The sequence below is a fragment of the Eublepharis macularius genome, chromosome 18, assembly GCF_028583425.1.
Source record: "Eublepharis macularius isolate TG4126 chromosome 18, MPM_Emac_v1.0, whole genome shotgun sequence".
NCBI lineage: Eukaryota > Metazoa > Chordata > Lepidosauria > Squamata > Eublepharidae > Eublepharis > Eublepharis macularius.
The window spans coordinates 9142180-9168010 of NC_072807.1; the positions used below are offsets into that span (position 1 = coordinate 9142180).

At 46.4% G+C, this 25831-nt stretch overlaps 1 protein-coding gene across 1 annotated transcript in view; it reads left to right on the top strand.

The window, feature by feature from the left end:
* Nucleotides 1-25831, top strand: part of VANGL1 (VANGL planar cell polarity protein 1) — a 61723-nt gene that overhangs the window by 14502 nt on the left and 21390 nt on the right. The window contains exons 4-6 of the mRNA XM_055002123.1: nucleotides 242-849; nucleotides 22805-22938; nucleotides 25620-25752. Coding sequence (XP_054858098.1) covers nucleotides 242-849; nucleotides 22805-22938; nucleotides 25620-25752 — 875 coding nt within the window. The remainder of the gene's footprint in view (nucleotides 1-241; nucleotides 850-22804; nucleotides 22939-25619; nucleotides 25753-25831) is intronic.

The window sequence follows — 25831 nt, forward strand, 5'->3', positions numbered from 1 at the left end:
AGGATCAACTGAGAGATCCAGGGAAAGTCCTGGGGAAAACCAGATTCTTTCTCCGCAGCCCGTCATACTACAGGAGAGGTGGACATGGTCGCTCATGCTCGTTCCTGTCAACTTTATAGACTGAAAAACACTCACACAGCTGGGCTGCAGGGGAGTTGGCCCACCCTTTGCAGGTCAGGAGCACCGTGTGGAAGTGCCTGTCAGCAGTTGACATGATGGAATATTCTTCTATTCCCTTCAGGATGACAACTGGGGTGAGACTACGACAGCCATCACGGGTACCTCGGAGCGCAGCGTGTCCCAGGAGGACATTTCCAGAATCAGCAAGGACCTGGAGGACGGCGTCGGTTTGGACTGCAAGCGCTACCTTGTTTTCACAGTGGCTGCTGTCCTAGGGCTTCTAGTCTTCCTCACTCCCATTGCCTTTATTCTGCTCCCACAAATCCTGTGGAGAAATGAGTTGCAAGCGTGTGGCACGGCCTGCGAGGGACTCTTTATCTCTGTGGCTTTTAAACTCCTGATCCTTCTGATTGGTACTTGGGTGCTCTTTTTCCGCCAGTCCAAGGCCAATCTCCCGAGATTATTTATGTTTCGCATCCTCGTTTTGGTCCTCATATTTCTGCTGGTGTTTTCATACTGGCTCTTTTACGGTGTTCGTATTTTGGACTCCAAGGACCTCAATTATCAGGGAATAGTGCAGTTTGCCGTGTCACTAGTGGACGCACTACTTTTTGTGCATTATCTGGCTATTGTGCTGCTGGAGCTGAGGCAGCTGCAACCAATGTTCACAATCAAGGTGGTTCGGTCGACAGATGGAGAATCACGCTACTATAGTTTGGGGCACTTGAGGTAGGTCTGAAGCTATCTGAAAAATTCTGGGAAGGTGGAGCTGTAATGTCTGTAAGATCTTTTTGCAGTGTGTTTTATTATTTATTTTAAAAATACAAAAATGTCAATCTTAGCCAGTGCAAAAACAATAATAACAGGAGCCAACACGACTATCCAAAATGTACAATGTCTAGAGTAACCTGTTCCGCCAATGTGGTAGGACACCCTCATTCATTTTGTTTAAGAGGATCCCTGGAAAGTACCTTTAATTTGTGGCAAATATCAGTTCCTTTCCCCCAGGGCCCTAACATATGTAGTATTTATTGCTTTTAAACAAGATCCTCAATTTAAAGGGAATCCCTGTCTATAGTTTACTTCTCTTCAAACTTAGATGAAGAAAACTTCAACATTTTTTTCTGAAGAGCTTCAGGAAGCAAATCCTACAGAATCTGGATGGATAATTTTTCCTGATCTTAATGCTAGTGTTTGCCATACAGTTGTGTAGGCCAGTAGTTCTCATACTGTGGATTGGGACTCAAAGTAGCTAGACACTCATTTGAAAAGTGGTCGTAACGGAGATGGAATATGGTGACCTGGGAGAAGAATCTCAGTGTCAAATTTGGGTTTGCTTCTCTGCATGTGAGCCATGAAGGCAGCCTATTGATCTATATAATGCCAGATATTTATACATGCTAAGCATAAAAAATATAACCTCATTCAGTGTACTGATGTGAGATTCCCACATCTTGTGTTGGAAGGGAAGAAAGTAGCATGGAGTTAATTTGTAAATGGGTCGTGAAATGTACAGCAGGCTTAGAAGTGGACCCCTATCAAAAAGTTTGAGAATTCCTTGTCTAGATCACTTTCTTCAGTGTGGTGTCATATGACTGGATAGAAATGTCTTAAGGATGTTTATGAGGTTCATGATACTGCGATGGTAATCTCAGCCTAGGGCTTTACCTACTGATCTTTACTTAGCTCACAAACTAACTCATAGGGTCCAACTCCTCCCAGTCAAAGTCTGTAGTGCTGATGAAGGAAAGCTGGGTGTGTCTTTCTTCTTTTGAAACTAACACCTGGTTGTTTTACTGTGCATTTGTCCTTTTCCAGTTGTAGCCCAGAAACCATAATCAGGGTCCCCCCAAAAGTAGATTTTTCATAGAAGCAAGACAGCATTTAAAGTTTCCACTTTTTCTTCCCTTATTTTGGGAAGAAGTAGGGTGTTGCCTCTGGAATCGTGTTGAGCTGGGAAACAGAAAGACTTCTGGCTCCTCAAGGCAACCTCCAAATCTCCATGCAAGATCACAGATAAATTTCTGATTTGTGCTGGGCTAGCCCGCACCAAATTGCAACATATTGTCCCTCTTGATGACCTGTTGAGTGCATTTGTGAATCTCTGCCTTAACATTTCAGATGTCTGCTTTTACTGGGTGAGGCGAAGCATGCCAATGGGGCTATTTTGTTCTGCAGGTTTTGCCTGGGTCACTTTCTTCTGCAGCACTGTAGTCCAAGTTCTGGGAGTAAGCAGGCATTGAAACTCCGTAGTTTAGATGTACAGGCAAGCGTCCCCAGGGCAAGGGACTGTGGCACGTTTGAGAGCTTGTGAGGCACTGGATTATTCCCCGGATTGGAAGATTCTCAGTTGTGCTGTCCTGGCTCCAACTGCCTGCAATTACCCTCGCCTCCAAGTATTCTTTGTGTTGGGAATGGAGAATTGATTCCTGACCCTCAAGGTCTTGGTTCAAGCTCTGCAGCACTTGTGGCCAAGCTCCACACGTTGTTTGGCCCTACAAATGAGGACCTGGTTTGGGTAGCAACTACAGTAGAAGATGGAATCAAGATTCAGGATAATCTTGACCGGCTGGAAAGCTGGCCTAAAACGAACAAAATTAATCTCAATAGAGATCAATGTCAGGTTCTGCATCTAAGTAGGATAAATCAAAGGCACAATTATAGTATGGGAGAGGCTTGTCTTGGCAGTAGTACATGAGAAAAGGATCTAGGGATCTTAGTAGATCATACACTGAACATGAGTCAACAGTGTGGGGCTGTAGCTAAAATGGCAAATGCGATTTTAGGCGGCATCAACAGGAGTGTAGGGTCCAGATCATGCAACGTGACGGTATCCCTTTTACTCTGCCCTGGGTAGACCTCACTTGGAGAACCGTGTTCAGTTTTGGGCACCGCAGTTTAAGAAGGATGTTGACAAGCTGGAGCGTGTCCAAAGGAGGACAACAATGATGGCGAGGGGTCTGGAGACCAAGTGCTGTGAGGAAAGGTTAAAGGAGCTGGGTATGTTCGGCATGGAGAAGAGGCAACTGAGAGGTGATATGACAGCCCTCTTCGGTATGTAAAGGGCTGTCACATTGAGGATGGAGTGGAGTTGTTTCCTGTTGCCCCAGCGGGTTGGACCAGAAACAACAAGTTAAAATTAAAACAAAAGAGTTTTCGGCTAAACATTAGGAAGGACTTCCGGACAGAGCAGATCCTAGTGGAACAGGCTCTCTCAAGATGTGGGGGGCTCTTCTTCTTTGGAGGTTTTTAAGCAGAAGCCAGATGGCCGTTTGTCAGCAATGCTGCTGCTTTCACTCAGTATGAATTTAGGCAGATTGTGAAAGGGAGGGCAGGAGCCGGTGCTCGGCTCTCGCGGCCCTTTCTTACATACCCAGGGTAACGCCAGTCACCACTTTGGGGTCAGCGATTTTCTTCCAAGCCAAATTGGCCCAGGGATCCTGGTGTTTTTTTGCCTTCCCCTGGGCATAGAGGTCACTGGGGAGGGGTACCTGTGAATTTTCTGCGTTGTGCGGGGGATCGGATTAGATGACTCTTTGTGTTCCTCCAGTTCTATGTTTTTTCCTTGTTTTATGGGTCAAGGTTGCAGTACTACAGAAGGGGGGCAGTTTTCCCAATCTGAATCCTTCTTTAAAGTACTCTTAAAGTATTTTAAGCGGGCACAATATTGAATGCATGTCTTTTTTCCTTGCTGAAGCCTAAAGCAGCCAGAAGGGGAAGATTTTTTAATGGGGGGGGAGTGACCTTGTATCCTTCCTCAGCACCAGTTTGTTGGGCCCCCCTGTAGGGGTGGAGGTATACTTTGGATGTTTCTGCTGAGGAATTCCACCATCCTGTTGTGTTGCTGACGATTCAGTATCTGGCGTGACTTTTGAAAGTAAGATTGCCTTTTACATTTCATATTAAGTTAATGTGCTCTTAATGTCCAGAGATCCAGAGGAGTTGGCCGTGTTAGTCTGTAGTTCCAAAATAGTAAAGAGTCCAGGAGCACCTTTAGCTCTGCCCTTCATGTGTTCGCTGGAAGACTTCTCCTCCAAAGAAGGAGTGCCCACCACCTCCCGAGGAAGCCTGTTCCACTGAGGGACTACTCTAACTGTCAGTTCTTCCTGATGTTTAGCCGAAAACTCTTTTGATTTAATTTCAACCCATTGGTTCTGGTCCGACCTTATGGGCAACAGAAAACAACTCCATGCCATCCTCTCTATGACAGCCCTTCAAGTACTTGAAGATGGAATGTATCGTTTTACACGGGTTGGAAGGAGTCATATTGCCTTGTGAGAAAAGCTTCTTGCATGTGCTAAGCGTGTCCCATTGGCAAGAGAAGCTGAGTTTATAACTTTTTCCTTGAGGCCCAGAAGACAACATGCTTTTGACATAGCGAGGGAAGCCAGAAGGAGTGGAGTACAAAACGGTGCTTTTTCACCCTATGCAGCATGGAAGACAAGTCCAGTCATGAAACCCAGCAAGAGCTGAATCGGTGTGTCCTGGCAGCTGAGCTGAACTGGCAGCCAGTGTTGTGTGTGTGGCTGTTTTTAAAGCTGCGGGATAATCCAGAAAAGCACAGCAGATGTAGTATTGTGCAGTGGTTAGAGTGTCAAGCTAGAATCTGGTTTAAATGCCCGCTATGACTGTGAAAACTCGCTGGGTGAGCTTGGGCTAGTCGTACTCATTTTCAGCCGAACCTACTTCATGGGGTTCTTGCAAGAACAAAATGGAGGAGAGGAGATTGATGTAAGCTGTTTGAGTCTCCACTGGGAACAAAGGTTGGATAAAAATGAAGTAAATAAATGTCAGACGGGGTACCCAGCCTCAGAACCTGATGGCAGCAGCTGTGCTTCAGAGAAGGAAAAGCTGCCCTTGGAAATGTGGAAAGAGGCCGGTTATTTCAGGGACCGGGGAAGGTTTGAGCTCATCACAGAAAGGATCATCGGAACTGCTTGGCCCTCTACATCTTTTGCATTTAGTCCGAGGTTCTTTTATATGCAGTGAGTCATGGCTAGCAGATCTGTGTAACTCAAGTGCACTCACTGGTGAGACAGGGCCGCCTGCGTGCCCCAGCAGAGAGTTCCCTGGATACTTCACAATATCTCTTTAACCAAAGTCAGCCAGGCTGTTGCTTTGAAATCCCTCTGAAAAGGGTTAATTTCTTCCTCTTTTGCTTGCCTTCCCTCACCCTCCAGTAATACCAGTCTAGACGCTTCCAGAAAATGATGGGTTGGGGAGAGCCGTGGTAATTATGGGTCTGTAAACGTGGATGACACAGGCTTGATGCTCTCTCTTGAAACACCTGAACTTGGGGAAAGCTCTTTGAAAGCCCATGTTACCTTTCTGCCTGAACGCCTTTAAGGAAGAGAAGAAAGGGAAACCAAGGTTGGAGGCTGTCTTCTTGGCAACATTGCAAATGGTTGGATCTTCCCCATAGAGCTGTGCTTTGACCTAGCAATATTTTGAAAGCTCCAGAGAACAAGGCCATGGTTATTTAGTCTGTTGCCTGCTCTAACCTGAAGGCTCAGGGTGTGCAACAATGACACACACGGGAGAAATGGGGTTGGACTAGATGACCCTGGAGATCCCTTCCATCTAGTGTTGCCAGCTCCAAGTTGGGAAATTCCTGGAGATCTGGAGGGTGAAACCTGGAGAAACCTGGAGAAAGTGGGCTTCGGAGAGGGAAAAGACCTTGGCATGGCATAATTCCATAGAGTCTACCCCCAAAGTAGCCATTTTCTCCAGGTGAACTGATCTCTGTGGCCTGGAGACCAGTTGTAATTCCGGGAGATCTCCAGCCACTACCTGGAGGCTGGCAACCATACTTCCATCTCTATGATTCTATGAAATGGTTTCCTGTCTGGAATATTCTCCAATCAAAAGGGTGCAGGGAGGCAGAGAAGCAGCAGCCACAGAAGAGTGTCAGATATATACAGTTTAGATTTGCTTTGCCAAAAGGCACTTCAAGCATTGAAGAGGCAGGGTAAAAAAAAATCAAATTAACAGTGAACTGAAATAGGCACAGAGATTAAAGGAGAGCCTAGTTTTACCCAAATGGCCGTACGCATCTATCCTTTGGCCCCAAGAAGCACCCCTCTGAGCCATGCAGACCTGCACCAAAGGGGTGTAACATATAAACCATGGTCTTTCCCTATATACCAGATCCCGTGGGTGGCTCTAACCAATGCTGCAACAAAGAGGCGAGGAGAGCTGAATGAAAGGGAAGGGAAAGGAAAACAGGACTGCCTCCTTTGTGCTATCACAGTTGTGGGGAATAACAGATTCGGCACTCAAGCATAATAATGGCTTTATGACTAACAAATGGGGAACAATGGAATCACTACAAAGAAATACACTCGAATGTAACAATGAAAAGCATGTAATAAAACAAGGGAATATTAACTTGCACTCATTCCTATCTTACATGGTTCCAACTCAGATACTGTCATAGTTGCCAAGATGCTAAGGTTGTCCTAATTGGTCTAATGTTTCTTTATATGCTAGTGTATGTATAGGTGTAGGCAGGGCTTCTTTTCTGGGAAAAGAGGTGGTGGAACTCAGTGGGTTGCCCTCGGAGAAAATGGTCACATGGCTGGTGCCCCCCCCCCCGATCACCAGACAGAGGGGAGTTGAGATTGCCCTCTGTGTCACATGGTGCAGAGGGCAATCTCAACTCCCCTCTGTCTGGAGATCAGGGGGTGGGGCCACCAGCCATGTGACCATTTTCAAGAGGTGCCGGAACTCCGTTCCACCGCGTTCCAGCTGAAAAAAAGCCCTGGGTGTAGGTGCAATTATAAAATATATGACGCGTCCTGAAGAGCGATGGGTCCAGGAGGTAGTAAACTTCCAAGGAAACTCCAAGGGTACCAAATGTATACGTGAGGGATCGTGTTCAACAACACTTACAAGCAGAAAAGGTGCTTGATGTAAGGGCACACAAAAGTGTATAGGGCACGATAGGAATATTTAAAGCACACAAAAGGGTGCACAAAATATGCAAAAGTACATGTGACATGGAAAGCAAGCAAGCAGCATCTGTTGGGATGCTACCTTTGTGCTATAGGGTATCTACACAAAATGGAAATGAAGCTAGTTGATATGAACACTTGGTACGTGCTTCAGCCCAGATTGGGCAGCGTAGACGAATTCTGGGAATTTAGATCTTCAAAGATGCAGCAGGAAAACAGGGATGAGTGATTGGGTGCAGGAGTTGCTGGGAGACAGAACTCCAGATACCTGGGGATTAGGACTGTCAGATTTCCAAACTGAAGGCACTTGATTGCTAGTGATAGGACTTTGCTAAAACACATTATTTGATCCAACAGCCTGAAGGGGTTCTAAGGGAGTGAAATCCATAACCTTGTAGCGATCGGCTGTCTACTGTAGTTTCCACGTACAAAGTGAGCCAGAGTGATACAGTCAACTTTTAGTATGAATTGCAGGGAACTGTGAACCTTATCAAACTGGGGATCAGCAGGTCTACTTGAGAGTTGCACAGGAGTCCATCTTACTGATGTGACTTTAAAGTGGTTTGGCTAACTACGGCCAAATGGCAGATATAATTGGCAGTAGACTCCATTTGCTGACAAATCTCTGCTTTGTCATTAATGTAGGGAAACCCAAGTTGTGCTTCCAGAACACTGAATTCCTCCATGGCCACTGCAGTTCCGATACCTTGGTCCTTGGACCTGGGCTGTGTTCAGCCATCACGTGTGTGTAGTACCATACACCTGCACCCCTGTTAGTAAGGGACGGGATTGCCTTTGGAGTATCAGCTTCCCTGCGGTAAATACTTACTCTGTGTTGTAGTATTCAAAGCAATGCCTTGGCATTTATCATGGACACTGTCACACTAGACTGTAGATGAAAGTTAGCAATGCTACCTGACTTCAGTGGATTTAGGAGGGTATAATTCTGCCTAGGATGCCAGAGTAAAACTGCTAATGACGTAGAGACCTGCTCTATAGCGTGAACAGTCATTGCAGAAAACTGGCAATGGAAAAAGTGGGCTATAAATGAAGCAAACAAATGTGCTATTTGAATATCTCTTGATCAACCACGTATCATTGGCTTATGGAAGGCTGTGGTGAAACACAGTACAACCAGCATTGGCATCATTTTCATTGCTTCAGCTGCATGGCCATCACCCCCCCCCCACAAGAGGTAATTGCCTCATCAATATAGCATAATAGTATTATAATGATGTGTTGCAACAATGCACTCGTTTCCAAGTTTCACTTTTTGAAAAAAGTCTCTAGCTCTTTTTTGATGTGCAGTTATGAGGGGAAAGGTGCAGCCTGCATGTTTCCTCTTATAATTCTGCAGTTAAAAAAATGAAATCTGGAAGCTAGTGTCAGTAGTTCACTGCAATGTTACAATGCTATAGTGATTGAACAACTCTCATTTTAAAAAAAAGCGAAGGGGGTGGGGCGGGGAGGAGAGGCTGAAGCCAGGAAAGTGAAATGCAATCATCCGTATTATGGAAGGTATTTTTCCACTGTGGATGTCTTTGCATATGCAACAGCAATAAGAGCTACACAGATAACTAGATGAAGCTGGGATGAAGCACATATAATTTTGTTCCTTTACTATGAAAACTATTGATGTTGGTGGTGCTTGCAAGATTTGTGGGAGTGTATAAAAACCTCTTATTAGTTGGCATGCATGTTTGGCTGTGTACAACTAAAAATATTAGAAAGTGCCTTTTCCTAAATCTATCAAATGAATTTTTGAGACTAGATCTTCATTGCACCTCTCTTTAGTGTTCAGCAGAGCTGTTTATTTGGGGGGGGGGGCAAGGAGTTGATGTGCTTATAAGGCCTAGATTCCAATAGGGGCAGCCTCTTTTCCTATTACATGTCTGGCCTGTTCACATATTGAGCTGGTGGTCGCACACACCAGTTTTTACACGGCATGGGCCATCCAAGTGAAGGAAGTCCCCCACTCCATCTCTTGATGCTCTGTCACTCCTGATACTTTTCTCCCAGTCAAGCTTGAATGGTGGAAGGGGGCCAGGCCCATTCCACACCATGCTGAAATGGCTTGGGGTCCCATCATTCTGCACTGCATGACCTTGAAGCGATTTGGTGTCTGCTAATGAGTAGAGATGTGTCTGTTTGGAACCAAATTTTGTGAGGGCTGGAGTTGACGTCATTTTTTAGGAAAAAAATTGCATGCGTGGTAACATCGCAATGTTGGAATGCATCCCCCCCTCTGTATTTGCTAATTGGGCGTCCCTTGCCCACCCAAGAGGCAATTGGTGGCGGAGTTCTGGGGGGAAATGTGTACTTTTTGTTCTTGTTCCACTCTTTTTTTTAAAAGCCAAGCCAGGAAAGGTTTAAAACGCTGCTGCGTCATTCCCTCACCACAGCCTCCCTGCAGCTTTGTTTTGCAAAGGGCTGTGCAAAATGCTTGGATTTTTTTCCTCTTTGGCATTAGGAGAAGATGCTGGGAGGGAGGGAAAAGGCTTTTAAAGCCAGCAGGGAATAAGCAGCAATGTTAGGACTAGTTCCTGGCTTTGGGGTGGGTGGGTAGAGAGTACGTGGTGCAGAGTGGTATGCTGCAGTACTGCAGCCCAAGCTCTGCTCACGACCTGAGTTCAATCCTGGTGGAAGCTGGGTTCAAGTACCTAGTTTCCTGTGAGTAAAGTGTAGATGACTGGGGAAGGCAATGGCAAAACCACCCTATAACTAAAAGTCTGCCAAGAAAACGTCATGATGTGATGTCCCCCCATGGGTCAGTAATGACTTGGTGCTTGCATACCTGGGAGGAAGGAAGCAAACAGAAAAGAAGCCTTTTGACCCTTCCCTTGCTTAACTGATAAAAATGGTGAAAAAGGAGTTCAGAGAGCTGAGGAGGGTGGGAGTAGTTAACGGAGGACAGACCAATCTGCCCCTAAGGGAAAGGAGAGGGGGGCATGAAAAGCAGAATGGGAGTTTTTGATCTTGCACAGACAGAACACACGCCACAGCAACTGAGCAGTGGCTTCAAAGAAGCAATGGACAAAAACCATTTCTGCTTCCCATCACTCCCTTGCACATGCGGAACTCTGGAGAACATGAGAAGCAGAATAGATTCTGAAATGCTGTAAAGTGACCATGCAGAAAACACCCCAGACAGATAAGACAGATAAGAAATATGGCTGAAGCAACTAAGGGGAGGAGGATCCAAGTCTCCTCACGTCACACGCTCCCTTTGATGTTAAAAATCAGACACACCCACCCTCCCTCTCTGCCTGAATGAAATGGTCACATGCATAGGCAAATCTTCTTGCTCCTGTCCTGGCCCAGCACTTTACAGTATAAAGGTTTTATTTATTTGAAATTGTTCTATCCTGCCCTGTCTCCTTAGGGTGGTTAACAATGCAACAACCAGGTTGTGAGGATACAAAATATACCAGTCCAATTAACAAGATGTCAAAAATGCACAAATTAAAAAGCATGCAAATTTTTGAAAAACACAGAGAATTAAAAAGTCCAAAGATTGATGACATTTAGTTCTATTTGTGTCCTTCTGTCTGATTTCTTTTTCTTTAATATTTGGCAGGGGAGGGCGGAGTACAGTCAATGCAACATCTCGTCTTGCATACACAGCAGTACAGGCAAGGACTTGTTTGCTTCTGTGGTTTTTTAAAAACATCATGTGCTTTTGGCCCATTAGCCCTTACCGGTGCTCCGTTGTTTTTCATGCACATGACGACACCTTAACATTTTATAAACATGGTGGTTTATGATGTGAAACACCTAGCATTTTTCCCTTTGTCATTGGCTTCCACTCTTCTGCCATTCATAATGAGTCAATATGGCCATACTTGATTCACAAACAGTGTAACTTGGATACCAGTAGCACAGTGAATCTGGCATAGGTTGCTGCCAGTTTTCAAGGCTGTTGAATCATGACAAGAGCCTTTGGAAAGATAAAGACCTCCCTCCCTCCCTCCCTCCCTCCCAAGAACACACTCGGGATATACCTCTTTCCATTAAATGTTCTAAAATAAGGAGCATGGTGTGTGCACAAAAAAAGGGCCACAACACCCTGGTATATTTGTAGCTTCTTTGCATTCTGTTACTGTATGCCTGGCAGAGAGTGGGCAAATGCCACATAAGCCGGACTTCTCTCTTCCTGTCATGTAACCGTTGACAAATAGTTGTCTCTAATGACCATTGATCTCATCTGTAAAATGGGTTATTTGCTTTGTATTTGTGTGTGGCTCTGAACATATGTGTAGAGCTTTCTTTCTGGGAAAAGAGGTGGTGGTGCTCACCAGACACCATGGGCGCTCCCAGGACTGCACGATGATGTCACTTCCAGCACTCCACAGGGGGCCTGATTCGGGTCCAAATTTGCCTGGAATGTTGCTGCCGCACGGGAGAACACTCTCCTGCCCAGCAGCAACCCTATCCTGACCATTTTGGGCCCAAATTGGGCTGAATCTGGCCCAAAATGGCCTGGAATGGGCCAGTGCCACACGGGGAAACCCTCCTGCCCAGCAGCAGCCAAATCCTGGCCATATTAGGCCAAAATGGCCAAAACGGGCCCAAATTGGCCTGGAACGGGCCGGTGTTTGGCAGGGGAATCCTCCCCCACCTGGCAGTGGCCTGATCCTGGCTGTTTTGGGCCTGAATTGGGCCAAAATGGGCCTGGAATGGGCCGCTGCTGTGCGGAGGAACCCTCCCACTCCTGGCAGTGGCCCGATTGTGGCCGTTTGGGACCCGAATTGGACTGAAACTGGCCCCAAATGGCCTGGATCGTGCCCGAATCAGCCTGGAATGGGCTGCTGCCATGGGGAGTGCTCTCTCACACGGCAGCAGCCCATTCCAGGCCCATTCGGGCCCCAATACCCATCAGTCACATGAGTATTTTTAAGAAGTGCCAGAATGCAGTTCCATTGCGTTCCAGCTGAAAAAAAGCCCTGAGTAGTGCAGTATTTAAGATACTCCCATATGTGCAAATCCTTTGATTTTCCAGATGCCTGGAATAACTCATAGTTTCTTATGGATAAGAGGAAGAAAAGAATGTTAATGGCATTGGGGGGGGGAGAGAAAAACTATCCTATTGAGTATTGCTTGGAAAGGTTTGTTCGTGTGGAGTGTTTCCTTGCACTCAGCACTAATGTGCTATAAATGCGGTCTTTCCTGCAGTCATATTCTGAAACAACCCTGTTGCCAACAGTACCACAGTTTGACTAAGTTTTGTCTGCGGGAGCGAACCAGTGCACAGTCTTTGCCAGCAACAGGGTAGTTTGTATGTGGTGGAAGACAGCTGTCCCTGTATCAGTATAAGATTCAGGGCTTTTTTTCAGCTGGAATGCGGTGGAACAGACTCCCAGAACCTCTTGAAAATGGACACGTGGCTGGTGGCCCCGCCCCCTTTTCTCCAAACAGAGGGGAGTTTAGATTGCCCTCTGCGCCATGGTGCGGAGGGCAATCTAAATTCCCCTCTGTCTGGAGATCAGGGGCGGGGCCACCAGCCATGTGACCATTTTCACTGAGAGTGAATTAAACTTTTAAAAACTCCTCCCTTGTTCCTGCTGACCCAAAGTTGATGTCATTGGTCCTGGGAGCATGCATGCATTTTGCATGCGCACATGTGATACCGGGGCACCACCTCCCGCCAAGAGTTGCCCCCCATGCTGGCAACCCACCGAGTTCTACCACCTCTTTTCCCAGAAAAAAGGCCCTAATAAGATTCAGGGCTTGCTGAGAAAATGCCCCTTTGAGTTCAGCCATCTTGGATAGCGTGATTTGCAACTAGCAAGAGGCCTGAAGGGGATTTCAGAAAAAGAATCTTAATTCTCTACGGATGATTTCCAGTTGGAAAACTGATAGAAGGTGAAGTGGTCGTGATACAAGCAGAGGCTCTTTTCAGATCTAGTTCAGCAGAGAAAGTTGGAATTAACTTAAATGGTGCAACGTTCTGATGCTGAAGCGGTGGGCCTTCTGGTCATAATACCAGAGGGGAGGCTGTGTTAGAGTCTCTCTACACGAGACGCCTCGGTATGTGGTCATCAAGTGTAAGGAGACGCAATGTTAGTCGGGAAGTGTAAATTAAAAAGACAGAGCCCAGGAATCTCTCCTCAGAGGGTTTGTTAATTTCATCGTCGCCTCTCAAAGGCTCTGTCAATTTCACCTTTCCAGTCTAAAACAGTGTGGGATTGCATCCCCCAATGAACCCCCAAGGCAGCAAGGAACAGAAATGGGCTGGAGCTGCCTTCCAGAGTCGGGCTTGGACCTGGAGAGTTTAGAATGGGCTGAAGTTTCCCTTCTGGCATTTCACAGCCCCGTCACACAGCTCCAGTGTATAGCAAAGCCTTTGCCCTGCCGTTGCCTCTGTCTTTTTAAACTACCCTTCTTGACTACCGTTGCATCTCCTGACACGATCTTCACATGTCAGATGTTTTGTGTAGAGAGACTCTTAGTCTGTTGCAGGAGCCTGATGGCACCTTAAAGACTAACAAGTTTTTATTCCAGCATACATTTTTGTGCACTACGTTCTGCTTTGTCCGATGCATGCAGTGGGCTTTGACTAGGCAGCCGTTCCTCCTGGGAACCTGCCGTAGCATCATTGGTTTTGCTGCCCACTTTCGGTGCCTGCTTGTCTCCTGTAGGTGCTGCTGCTAGTGTACGGGAAAAATCTCGATTGCACTCTTACTTAAAGGAAGCCGAACCATTTACAAGCGGAGTCCCAGAACTTCCCTCTGCTCAAGACCATCTAGCAGGATTTTACAGAGTGGTGGTTGCAACTGAGGTGGTCTGTAGGTTGAGCCCTTGGAACTCCACTGTGTCTTCAGAGAGACGCTTTGACTGGCTGTCTGCGTATTCAGTGAGGCCCGATCTTTCTCCACCTACTGCCGTCACAAATAGAAAAAATGCCTCTTTTCTGCCGCTGCTGCAGTTTTCTTGCAAAGTTGTGTCCTCCTGGGCAGCCACCAGTATGGAAGCAGTTCGAGCTTAGCTGGGTACCTCTGCCTCCAAGAGAACGAGTCTGTTACTTGACGCAAATCCCCTTGCCCGCATCAGAATTGTTGTCTGTAAGATATTTCAATTCCCCAGTGGAAAATCCAAACACTGCCCTATTTTCTTTGTCCCTTCCCTCCCACAGAGGCAGTGAAGCCCCTCCCCATTTAACTGTAAACACTTTTCTTTAGTGGCACCCAAAAGCTATCACCCGAAATGGTTACCTGGCTCTGATGTGGCCCTAGAAAATCAGCCTTGTCTTGCATGTGTGGTGGAGTTATTTTTAGAGAGTCTTTTTGTGTCCAGTATGAACGGGATAACAAGTTAGCCCAGCTCAGAAAAAAGACTGAATGGATAATACTATAGCCTGAACATCAGTGGGGTGTAATGCCATAGAATCCACCCTCTAAAGTTGCCGTTTTCTCCAGGGGAGCTAATCTTGGTCATCTAGAGATCAGTTGTATTTATGGAAGATCTCCAGACCTCACCTGGAGGTTGGCAACCATAACTAAATGTCATATTGGTGGCCTGCCCGTTCAGTCTGAGCTCCTTGAAGACTTCCCCATTCTGATGTGGATTTCATTCACAGTTTTCATAAATTGAGCCATCCAGAACACGGGATATTTTCTTTTTTCAGACCAGGAAATCGAACCCGTCCTTTGTTGCTCCTTGATAGTGTTCACTTGGAGTAGTGACAGCCCATATGGGAAGGGCAGGGTGTGTCCGCGCACTAATGCTGGGTTGGCGGTGGTTCCCATCGTGGCGTGGCTCCTACTAGTCAGCCAGCAGAGCTGACTTTGCAAAGGGTGGTGCTCCTCCTTGATGTGGGCAGGAGCGTTTAGCAATGCAGCCCCAGGGGAATGTTTCAGGCATGCGCTCATTCTACCAAATTGCTGTGACCTTCTTGGCTTTCTTGCTGGTGTGGTCTGTGGGATCAAGGCCTCTTCCTTCTTGCTTGATTTCAGCTGACTGCTCTAGAGGAGCAAATTTTAAAAAGGGGCGACCTAGAAAAGGGCAACTTTCAAAACAGATCAATCATAAATGTCAGATTGGATACGTGGTATTTGAAAAAGTTTGAAATAGCTGGAGTTCAGAGAGGTTTTTTGTTTTACAGAGGTTTCTGCCAATAAAAACAAAATTAGAGCATGAACACGGAATGCAAATGACAGCAAGTAAAGAGTGTAGCAAGGCCACCCTTGCAGTGCTGAAAGGCTGAACTCCCTGGGACAAAGCCAAGAAGAATGGGGCCTCCTAAAGATGGGACCATCTCTGGTGACCTTGTGGCAGCAAGCTCTACACCCCCCGATTGCGTGTTTCATAACTGAGTGGGGAGCAGTGGGAGGTTTTTTGGCATTTGGAAAGGAAAAGAATTTAACCTTATTAGGAAAGACACATGCTATTTCAGTTGGGTTGCCTGGTCTCCTTACCCTCCCAGCAGGAGTATGGAGACTCTGCACTTACCTCGTGCCTTCCATGTGCTTGATTTCACTTGCATAATGACATCACTTCTAAAAGTGACATCATCACATTGGCTGTGGGAGCACTCCTTGGCTCAGCGCTGGGCCAGTTCTTTGAGAATCAGCCCCAAACAAAGGGCAGGAGCGCTCCCATGGCCAGCACAGCCAGGGCTTTTTCCCAGAAGGAATGCAGTGTAATGGAGTTCCTGAACCTCTTGAAAATGGTCACATGGCCGGTGGTCCCGCCCCCTGATCTCCAGACAGAGGGGAGATGAGATTCCCCTCCGCCCGCGCTGAGCGGCGCGGAGGGCAATCTCAACTCCCCTCTGTCTGGAGATCAGGGGGCGGGGCCACCGGCCATGTGACCATTTTCTCCAAGGGCGACCCACTGAGTTCCACCACCTCTTTCCCCAGAAAAAAAAACCCTGAGCACAGCAATGTCACTTCTGGACACAACATCTTTATATCGGCTGGGAGCGCGTGCATGTGCTCCCAAAGTGCCTGCTGGTGGTGGGCGATCTCTGGATGCCCCAAAGCCGCCTGCTGGTCACTAGCGACCAGCAGGCAAGCAGGTAAACCGCTGGGAGATTATCCACCACCAGCAAGCACCTGATACCCCTGTATTTCAGTGACCAACGGGTAATAATAAGCCTGTGCTTACATACCGCTCTTCTGGACAGATGAGTACCACACTTAGGGTGGTGAACAAAGTCAATGTTGTCATTATCCCCACAATACAACTGGGGAGCTCATTCATTCGTTTTGGTTTATATGCGGTCCACAACCAGATTTGAACTTATAAAACGAAACATTTCATTATTAGGTAAACAATATACAAGTTAAAAGAGTCTTCAGTTAAAAGAGTACAAATATAGATGTTAAAATATGTGATTAAAATAACATCATATAATTAAATGGAGTATAAATATCAATTAGTGTCCTACCTAGACATTTTAAAATTTGGAAATAGAGACCTAAAAACAGCAAGAATATGAGAGCCTCCTAACATGATCTAGATCAGAGCTCAAGTGTACGCGACTGAAATTTATTGCGCAATTTAATCTCCTGCGCACAAAATTTGTCTGTTGCCTTTGTAATAGCTAGCGTTTCATCTGTTAGTAGTTTATCTAAGCATGCACTGTCCGTCACTATATCAGATCTATCCATAAGAGGAAGAATTGTCTTGACTCGAATTTCTTTATGGAGAGGACAGGGTAAAAGGACATGTCCCATAGTTTCCACCTCAGCTAGAGGGCAGGGGCAGATCCTCTCAGAGTATGCGATCTTTTTGTATCTCCCTTCCAAAATCATTGATGGCATGGCACTACATCTAGCCCGTGTAAAAGCCCTCCTGTGAGGGGGGAAATCTTAAAGTTTTAAGATATGGGGCCATGTTCATGCCGGGGAGCTGGGGCTAAGAGTGGTGGCTTACCCAAGTCCACATGCAGAGCTCATGGCAGTAGCGGGCGTCAAACTAGCAGAGTGCTGGCTCAGAGCCCAGCCACTTAACCACTATGCTACAGCAGCTCTCCAGAAGGTCTAGAAGGCAGACAGAATCAGGTTTTTTTCAAGATCTATTTTCCAGAGGATGAGTGCAATGATTTGGAAAATCTGGTGGCAAATTGAGAACACTCCATGAAAAACTTTCTTTCTTAAAATGACAAAAGAACTGCTTTTTAAAGCAAGGTTTTAAAATACTGTTGCCCTTTACTCCCACAAAAATGCTTTCTAATAAGTATGTAAGACAACCTGTAGTTATTAGATAACCAGCTTGATGCCCGTGCTTTGCTATGGTATTTAACTACTTTAAATCCAGTTATAATACTTACGGGTATGTAACATTTTTTGGTGGGGGGGGGGGGTTAGTTGATTTTGTAGTATAATAGCATAGTACTCGAGCTTCACAAAGGTGTTTGAATAAAGTGAAGTGTGTTGATGCTGAAAACTGATGAAGTGAATTTCGAAATGTAACATTTATTGAAGAGATTTTAAAAGGAAAAGATTGTAGTGCAATAAATAAAGTGAAAAATACGTACAACCTTTTTTCCCACAACCTGGGTTAGTTCACTCTGGAGCAGGCCATGTAGAACTGCCCGTGTGAGAAGCAGTCCTCCCTCAAGTCAGTTCCTGCCACCTTCAGTGTCTGCCCCTGGTAATTGCTCATCATCATAGCAAAGCAGGCCTTGAGGGGGAACTGCAGTCTCTTGAATTTGAAGGGGCTCTCTGATGGTATGAGTGGCATACTTGGTATGAACATTGATTCCCACCCCCCCAGCAGTGCTGGTGAACAATGTGGCCTCGATGATGTTCCTCTGGAGGCTTTCACTCATAGTCTGGTGCCATTGCAGAGTTTGGGTGGGCTGAGGTTCTGGAGCAGCATCACTGGAGCCCCCACTTTGAGGAGAAGCTTGTGGGCTGGGAAACCAGGAGGGTTGAGCATCCTGAGGAACTCCACCGGATAGTGGACCGCATTATCCATTTGCACCACTGAGTCCACAGATCTGTACTCCATTTCTGCCCCTTCAAGGGAGTTGTGTTTCATTAATGATGGCAGCCTTGTCAATCTGGGGGGTCAGAATGGCACGCTTGCACAGCTAGTCCATGGACTTCTGCTTGATAGGTTTGGGGTGGGGTTGTGTTTTTTTTTAATCCAAATTTAATACAAGAAATGATAAAACCGTACAATACAAACAAGAAAGGGATTAAAACTAAGCCATAAAACACATTATCAAAACCACTCTTGGCAAAACCCCAGAATTACAATAAACAAGCATTTAAACTTCGTTGCATTGGGGGAATTACTTCTTTGGCATTTAAAACATCTAAAATTGGTTTCCATATTTCATCGTGTTCAAATAAAGGGACTTCCATATGCAAGTTCCCAAAAAACGGATTATGCATAATCCTACCCATCAAATATTGCTCCCAGATTTTCTGATACCATTTTTTTTAGCAATGGGCCTTTGAGGGATTTCCAATTCCCAGCAATGACCAGACAAGCAGAGGCAACTAATATCGAAACAAGAGATCTGGTATTCCTATCTAGCACAGAGTTGGGCCAGAAATCCAATAAGAAAAATTCTGGGGAGTATGGCAACGAAAGACCCATCATGTCAAATATCTCTTTGTGAACCACTCTCCAAAATTCCTGAACGAAATGGCATTCCCACCACATATGTAGGGCCGTGCCTTCCTACTTGCAAGGTCTCCAACACAGAGGGCTCAACAACCTGTTCATCTGATTCAATTTATGTGGTGTTAAATACCAATTGGACAGCAGCTTGTAAAATTGGAGTCTAATATTCCAACAACTAGATTTGTTGGAAGGGGAATTCCATGTATGTTTCCAATCAGATTCTGAGAAAACCCATTTTAAAGAATCAGACCATTTTTTTTGGTATGGCAGAGGGTCTTTATGTATCACCCTTAATAATAATTTGTAAAGGGTTGAAATCTTACCCTGTTTACCATCTTCCCCATTCCAAATCATTTCCTCAAAAGGAGTTAGGAGCCGAAGCAAATCCTTGGACCTGATCAGCTTGGTGAACAGATGTTTCAGCTGAAGATATCTAAACCAAGATATCCTAATTCTGAACCTTTCTTCCACTATAGATTTTTCCAGAATTGTCCCATTTTCAATCCAATTAGTAATCAACAATATCCCAGAGTCTTTCCATTCCCTAAACTCACTTAAATCCTTTCCTGGGGGGGAACCACTCTTGGTTAATGAAAGATGTTAGGGGAGAGATACCTGGAGCTAAGATTTTCCTATATTTATCCCAGGTTTTCAGCATGTTGTCTAATAGGGAGTTGGAAGAAGTCATAACTGGCCTGTTTTTATCTGAGGACCAGATGGTTACTGGTAAAGAATGTGGTGAAGAAAAGAAACTTTCTATAGAGATCCTGGCTTCTGCTGGGTTCAGTCTTAAAGCCTGAATCAATGGAGCCAAAGAAGAGGCAGCATGATATAAAGACAGGCCTGGGACATTCAGACCACCTAAACCTGAGGGCTGACGTAATGTCCGGAACCGAACTCTAGGTTTGCAACCAGACCAAATAAACTCAATTGAGAGCCCTTTGCCAAAGCTGTATTTCCCTTGGATGTATTTTAACTGGGAGGGATCGGAACAGAAACAGAAACGTAGGGAGATTGAAGCCCTTTGGATACTGGATAAACGGTTTAATCTTTTTTTTTTAATTTGCAATAAAGCTGTATTTTTCAGACTAAAAAAAAAAGACTTCTGCTTGATAGTGACGATATCAGGGTACATCATGGCTGTTAGGTCTGCTGGGGTCGTCACTGCTGTGCCCAGGCCTGCAGGGAGGGTCACCTTTCCCTTGGACTCAGGATTCTCTCCGTCCCCTATTTTTAGTAGGAGTTCAGAGAATTCCCCAGCGGACACCTCGCCTCTCAAGTGGACCCTCATGCTCTTTCTTAGAGTTTCCCAATGAGGGGCCACAGATATGACGCCTTGACACACACGGTAAGCTCGTCGGGCTTGAGTTCCCCTTGGGAGTACTGGCAGAGTCTGCCAGAAGTCTCCTGCCAGCAGCACTGTGACTCCCCCATCGCTCCCTCGTTGTCCCTGACATCTTTGAGGGTTATGCTCAGTGCCTCAAAACACCCCTTAAGCCCCATGGTGCTCTCCTCCCAAACAATGAGCTTACAGTTCCACAGCACTTGGGCCATGTTGCTTGGTTTTGAGATGCTGAACAGGGGGGTTTCTGCATGGATGAGGTTAAGAGGTAGCTTGAAGGTTGTGAAGGATCATCTGCCATGCCTGACTGAGCCTTGACCTTCCATGGAAGTGAGTGCCTCTCTGCTTGTCTTCCAGGATTGCTTTGCTCATAGAGAGACTCTGCCGTTCTGTGCATCTTGGGATGGTCTTGCTGGTACTTGGCCACTGCTGCTTGGGGCACCACAGGAGCAGGACATGCGTATTTCCTTGCCGCATCTCTAAGTTGCTTGCTGTTTTTAGTGTCAGTGTATCTTGCACGACATCTGCCAGAAGGCTTCTTGGCGGCAGTAAGAGGTGATGGCTGCAAGAGGTGTGAGGTGGAGTTGAACTGAGGGAGGGGTGGTGGGCACTTTGTCAGGTTTATGTGAGAGGTTTGCATTGAAATGGCCCCTAGAAAGGTCGTGTAGCACCTCCCTATGAACATTTAAAAACTCAGCAGCTCCCATGCTGACTTTTATATAAAATCCCTATTCAGGAGTCTTGTACTGTCTTTCTTTGACTGTCTGCAGTTTCCTTTGCCTGATTTTTACCTCAGAACACAGAGTTCCACAGCTGACCCATCTGCCTGCCAGCCACACAGGAAAGCCAGGCCCCACAGGGAGATTGGCAACCCTAGAGGGGCAGACTGGAGGTGTGTTTTTACCTCAGGACACATTCAGCGACTGGGAGTCACTGAATGTGTCCTGAGGCACTGCATGTGTCCTTCATACTGTTTAGAATGGTGGAATGATGACCAATCAAGGCTGCATATGCAAATGACCTCAGGGAGGCTCAGTTGGCAGGGGGGAGGGGGGAGCACCATGCCAGCAACACAGGGAAGCTATATCCCTTTGGGAAAACACATTTTACCCCTTTTTACCCCCTTTGGGAGCGAATTTCTTAAAATCCCTTCTTAGTGAGCCTCTGGATTACAAAAGGAATGTTCTCCCCAAATTTCATGTTTCTAGATCCAGGGGTTTGGGCTGGGCATTGATGAGTCAGTCAGGGCACTTGTCTTTATATGTATAGATTACAATTCCTGTAAATGTGCGCAGTCCTTGAATATTCTCCCCTGGTTCAAATTGCATCATTTTCCGTATCTTGTAAAAGAAACTGGTCTGTATTTGGAAGAACACACACCAAATCAAGAAATAAGATAATCTCTGGAAAAGCAGCCAAACTCATTTCAATCTGTACAGATTTTGAGCTTTCATGAAAATTAAAGAAGGAAAATTCAGAAGCTGTTGACCTTTTAGAAACTGGATGGTAATTTGAAAGACGTATTCTTCCATGTTTCAGTGACATGCCTTGGCCTTTGTGTACTTTTATAGGCTCTCTACACAAGACATCTTACACGTGGACGCTCAAGTGTAGGGAGACACAATGTTAGCAGGGAAGCATAGTTTAAGAAGACAGAGCCTGTGGAGATGGCTCCTCAGAGGGTTTGTTAATTTCATCTTCGCCTCCCAAAGAGGAGGTGAAATTGACAGAGCATTTGGGGAGGTAAAGATGAAATTAACAAACCCTTTGAGGAGCATTCTCCACCTGTCTTTTAAAATTAAGCTTCCCAACTAACATTGCATCGCCCTACCCTTGATCATCTCCGTATAAGATGACTTGTGTAGAAAGACTCTTAGCCACAGTTACTACAACATATACAGTGTATGTTGGTGATAGAGGAAACATTGACAGTATTTCAAAGTTTTACTCAAAATCATCCTGTGACTTGTGAAGTAAGAGGCAAGTACCAGGTTTTGTTGTTGATTAGGAAGCTAGAAGCAGTTTGAAACAGGGATTGTTGCTTACACTAATGCCACAGTGGCCTCTAATATATAGTGCATAGTCACAAAGGTGTTGCGAGTTTTGTATTGTTTCTGGGCAATGCTGGCTGTACCAAAGGCTGTTTTGGGCAAGGCAGGCTGTTTTGAAGTCCAAATAATAAAAACTTGCTTCTTTGACTACAGCATTTGTGGCCTCTGTTTCTAATTCTTTGTTTTTCTTCCTGGTCACAAACTAAAGACAGGAGAGCCCCTGCCTTTCTCCCAAGCCTTTTTCCCCTGTGCAGAAAAGGGGTTTCCCCCTTTCTGCTGCGGCACAGGCACAAAAGACCCCCATGTGGAGCAGCAGAAATGGGCAAATGTCTCCCCTCCACAATGTTTTAGGATGGGGAAAAAATCTTTGGAGAACGGCAGGAGCTCTCCCTCCGTGGACGCTTTCTGAGCCCATCTGCACTCTCTTTTTTTAATAGATGACAATCCCTGCGCTGTTGTGTTACTGCACAGAACACAGGTTGGCTCTGTGGAGAACTCATAAAAGAAGGAACATGTAGAGTGACTGTACTTCCGAGGGAGAAAAGAAAATCTGCTCTGAAATCTTTTATTTGCCCTTCCTAGAGTGTTCACCTATTTCAGTCCATGGCCTGATGTCACAGTGGCCCCTTCGGGGTCTGACCTGCCAGCCAGAATACAACAAGGCCACGCAAATTGTGTCCAGATCAAGTGGCGGCTTCACTTTTTCGTGTTCATTACGCTTTTTAAAAAAGTGCATTTCCCCCCATCTCTCTTCCCAGTATCCAACGTGCTGCTGTGGTCGTTTTGGAAAATTACTATAGAGATTTTGTGATCCACAACCCATTGGTGATCACGGCTTCCAAGGCACGTGCTGCAAAACACATGGCCGGTCTGAAGGTCTACAGTGTGGATGGTAGGTCAAGGGTGGGGAAATGGGTGGGGGAATACTTGTGGGCGTTTGCAAAAAGCTTTAGGGGAACTATCGAGGGCCTTCTTTCTTCCCTTCCCTGCCTTATCCTTTGAAGTGTTCTTTTGCTTCAGCCAGGGTGGAGTTTCTAGCTGCTTTTACTCACGGAATAAGATGCGTCGTTTGTAGCTTGCAGGCACAATGTGCAAGCACCCTAGCTCCTCTGCCCTGCTTAGCTCTGTCTGAGGTTCCAGTTTAAATGTCGCAGTCAGAGGCAATTGTCTAAGGCACCAGAGGACAGGAAGGGTGGCAGGGGCGCCAACATCAGAGCAGCCCCGTGGTAGTCCCAGCGCCTCTGCCTGGGTTGCCAGGCAGGTGACCAGCTCAGGGCAGCTCAATCCAGCTGGCCTGTGGCACCCAAAGCCCCTGGGCCATCGCTGGTCGCTATGCTGAAGACATGGCACTCGGGCAAGTCACATACATGTAACTGAGCCCTGGAAGGCTGTCAGAAGGTGGAGGCAGAGGAGAAACACCTTCCAAACCTTTTCCTCCTGACATCTTGTGTGCTTTTAACAGGGAGAAATTCAAGGCATGCACCCAGCAGGACTGTTGGTAACGAAAGGGCCCAGTACTCTGTAGTGGGGTAGTGGGGAAGCACCCATGTGGAATCCTGGCCAAGGAAAGCTCATTCAAACGCCCATTCAGGGAGCTGGGCAACACACTTGGTTGAAACAGCTCCCATGCAGATTGCACAACAGTCCGATTTTGCTCCCCAGTCTCACTCCGTCCCCACCCTCATTTGACTGCAAGGAAAACATTGGAGGTGCCCCTGTTGCCCCACTTTGGGAGCTTTCTGCATCTAAGCTTGGAGCCACACTTGCACCTCCCCAAATCTGCATGATGTCTTGAGGTGGCCATCAAGGGTGCTGAAAGACCTTGAGCCTCTTTGATCCGCAGAGGGCCTTGATTCCTTCCTCTTGTCTACATGGCTAGACTGCTCTGCTGCCCCCCCCCCCCACATCCCATGGGACCCGTCTCTTCTGCCTCTGCTCCTTGAGGTCTGTCCAGACAACTTCCTGCCTGGTACTTCCCTGGGACTCCAGGGAAAGGACTGCAGGTTGTAAAAGGATGGTTGTAGATTGAGATGGGTAACCGTGTTTGGTTGTAGCAGTAGAAAAGAGCAAGAGAAGACTTAACAAAATTTATGGTAGGATATGAGCTTTCGTGAGTCACAGCTCACTTCTTCAGATACAGCTAGAATTTGAGTTCACATGTCCTTTCATCTTGGAGAGTGATTTCAGATGCCAAATAACAATAGCTGGTGAATGACAATTGCAGGCGTGATTGGATTGAGTGGGATAAGCAGAGAGGTGAGTAGGTGTGGAGAAATCAGCATTGGTAATGAGACCGGAAGCCTCGGTCTCAATTCAGTCCAGGTGGATGCATTGTCTTGAGCTTCCTTATCAGTTGCTCTTCAGCTGAATTCAATTGCAGTTGCTGAATTACATTCTAGCGGTATCTGAAGAAGTGAGCTGTGACTCACAAAAGCTCATATCCTACCCCAATTTTGTTGGCCTTATAGGTGCTACTGGGCTCTTGCTCTTTTATACTGTTAGGGAAGGTTGCACTTCTGCTGTTAAAAAATGCTTCAGTGTGCCTGCAGATTTTATGTAGTCTTGTCTAATTTGCACAGAGTTCGTGGAACACCGCCCCTCCCCCACACACACACCGCCTTCAAAAGCTGTACACCTCTGAACTCCAGTGCCAAGTGGCAACACCAGGGGAAGGCCCCGGCCTCTATGCCCTGTTATCGGCCTTCCGGAGTAACTGGTGGGCCACTGTGCGAGACAGGTGCTGGACTAGATGGACCGCTGGTCCGATCCAGCAGGGCTTTTCCCCTGTTCTGAAATTGCAGTCTCCACATTCTGGATATTCCGAGGCTCAGCTCCAGGGGCCTCAGTCCTAATTGTCAGCTCCCAACTTTTTGGGTCCTTGGACAAAGGGTGGGGGAAAGAGGGAGCCCCCAACATTTTGGCAAGCTGCTCAGGTCAGAGCTGCGATGGGGGAGGAAGCTGGTCACGTGGTCTGCTTTTCTGGGAGCGGTATCTTGCTTTAACCCTTGTTCTGATTTGGGACTTTATGTGGTTGTTTGTGGCACTGGGCTTTGTTGTTGTCTCATGTCTCTTGATGTCCTTTTCTGTCTTGTCTCCCCCACCCCAACTCCCCTTTTCCCTGCCTCCCTTCGTGGCTCTCTTTGTCTCATTGCTGGCTTGCTCCGTGTCCCAGCTGCCCTCGTGGCCAAACTGAAAATGTACTTGGCAGAGGGTAAGTGAGCCTCCTTAGTCTTGTGTGTGCTTCCCCCTTTTTATATGTGCTCACCCGACATCGTTTTGTGGAACTGTTCTTTATAACTGTATCAAATTATTATTTCTACTTTTAGTTTTTAAGCAGGCTTCTTGTCTTGCTTAAGGTTTCCCTCCGGTTGTATCAACCTCACAGCAACCCTGCAAAGCGGCACTTGTGGCTGGAAGGGTTGGGGTTTGCTTCTTTTGGGGAGGAGAGAGATCTCAGACCGAACATTAGGGTGCTGCGGTTCTTTGGGGCACTGATCGGCACCAAAGGCTTGTTCATGTTGAACACGTTTCTTTTTGTCACCCTCCTCCTTCCTGTTCAACTTCTTTCCAAAGGGCCCGATAACAGTACTGCTGGTCAGTCCCGGGCCATGATTGCTGCTGCTGCTCACCGCCGAGATTCCAGTCACAATGAGCTCTACTACGAAGAAGCTGACCACGAACACAGGGTCCGAAAACGCCGAGCAAGGTCAGGATTTGCTAAGGGTCAGCCCAGGATGAATGAAATGAATGAACTCCTGCCCTCAAGTTATAGATGATTTATGGCA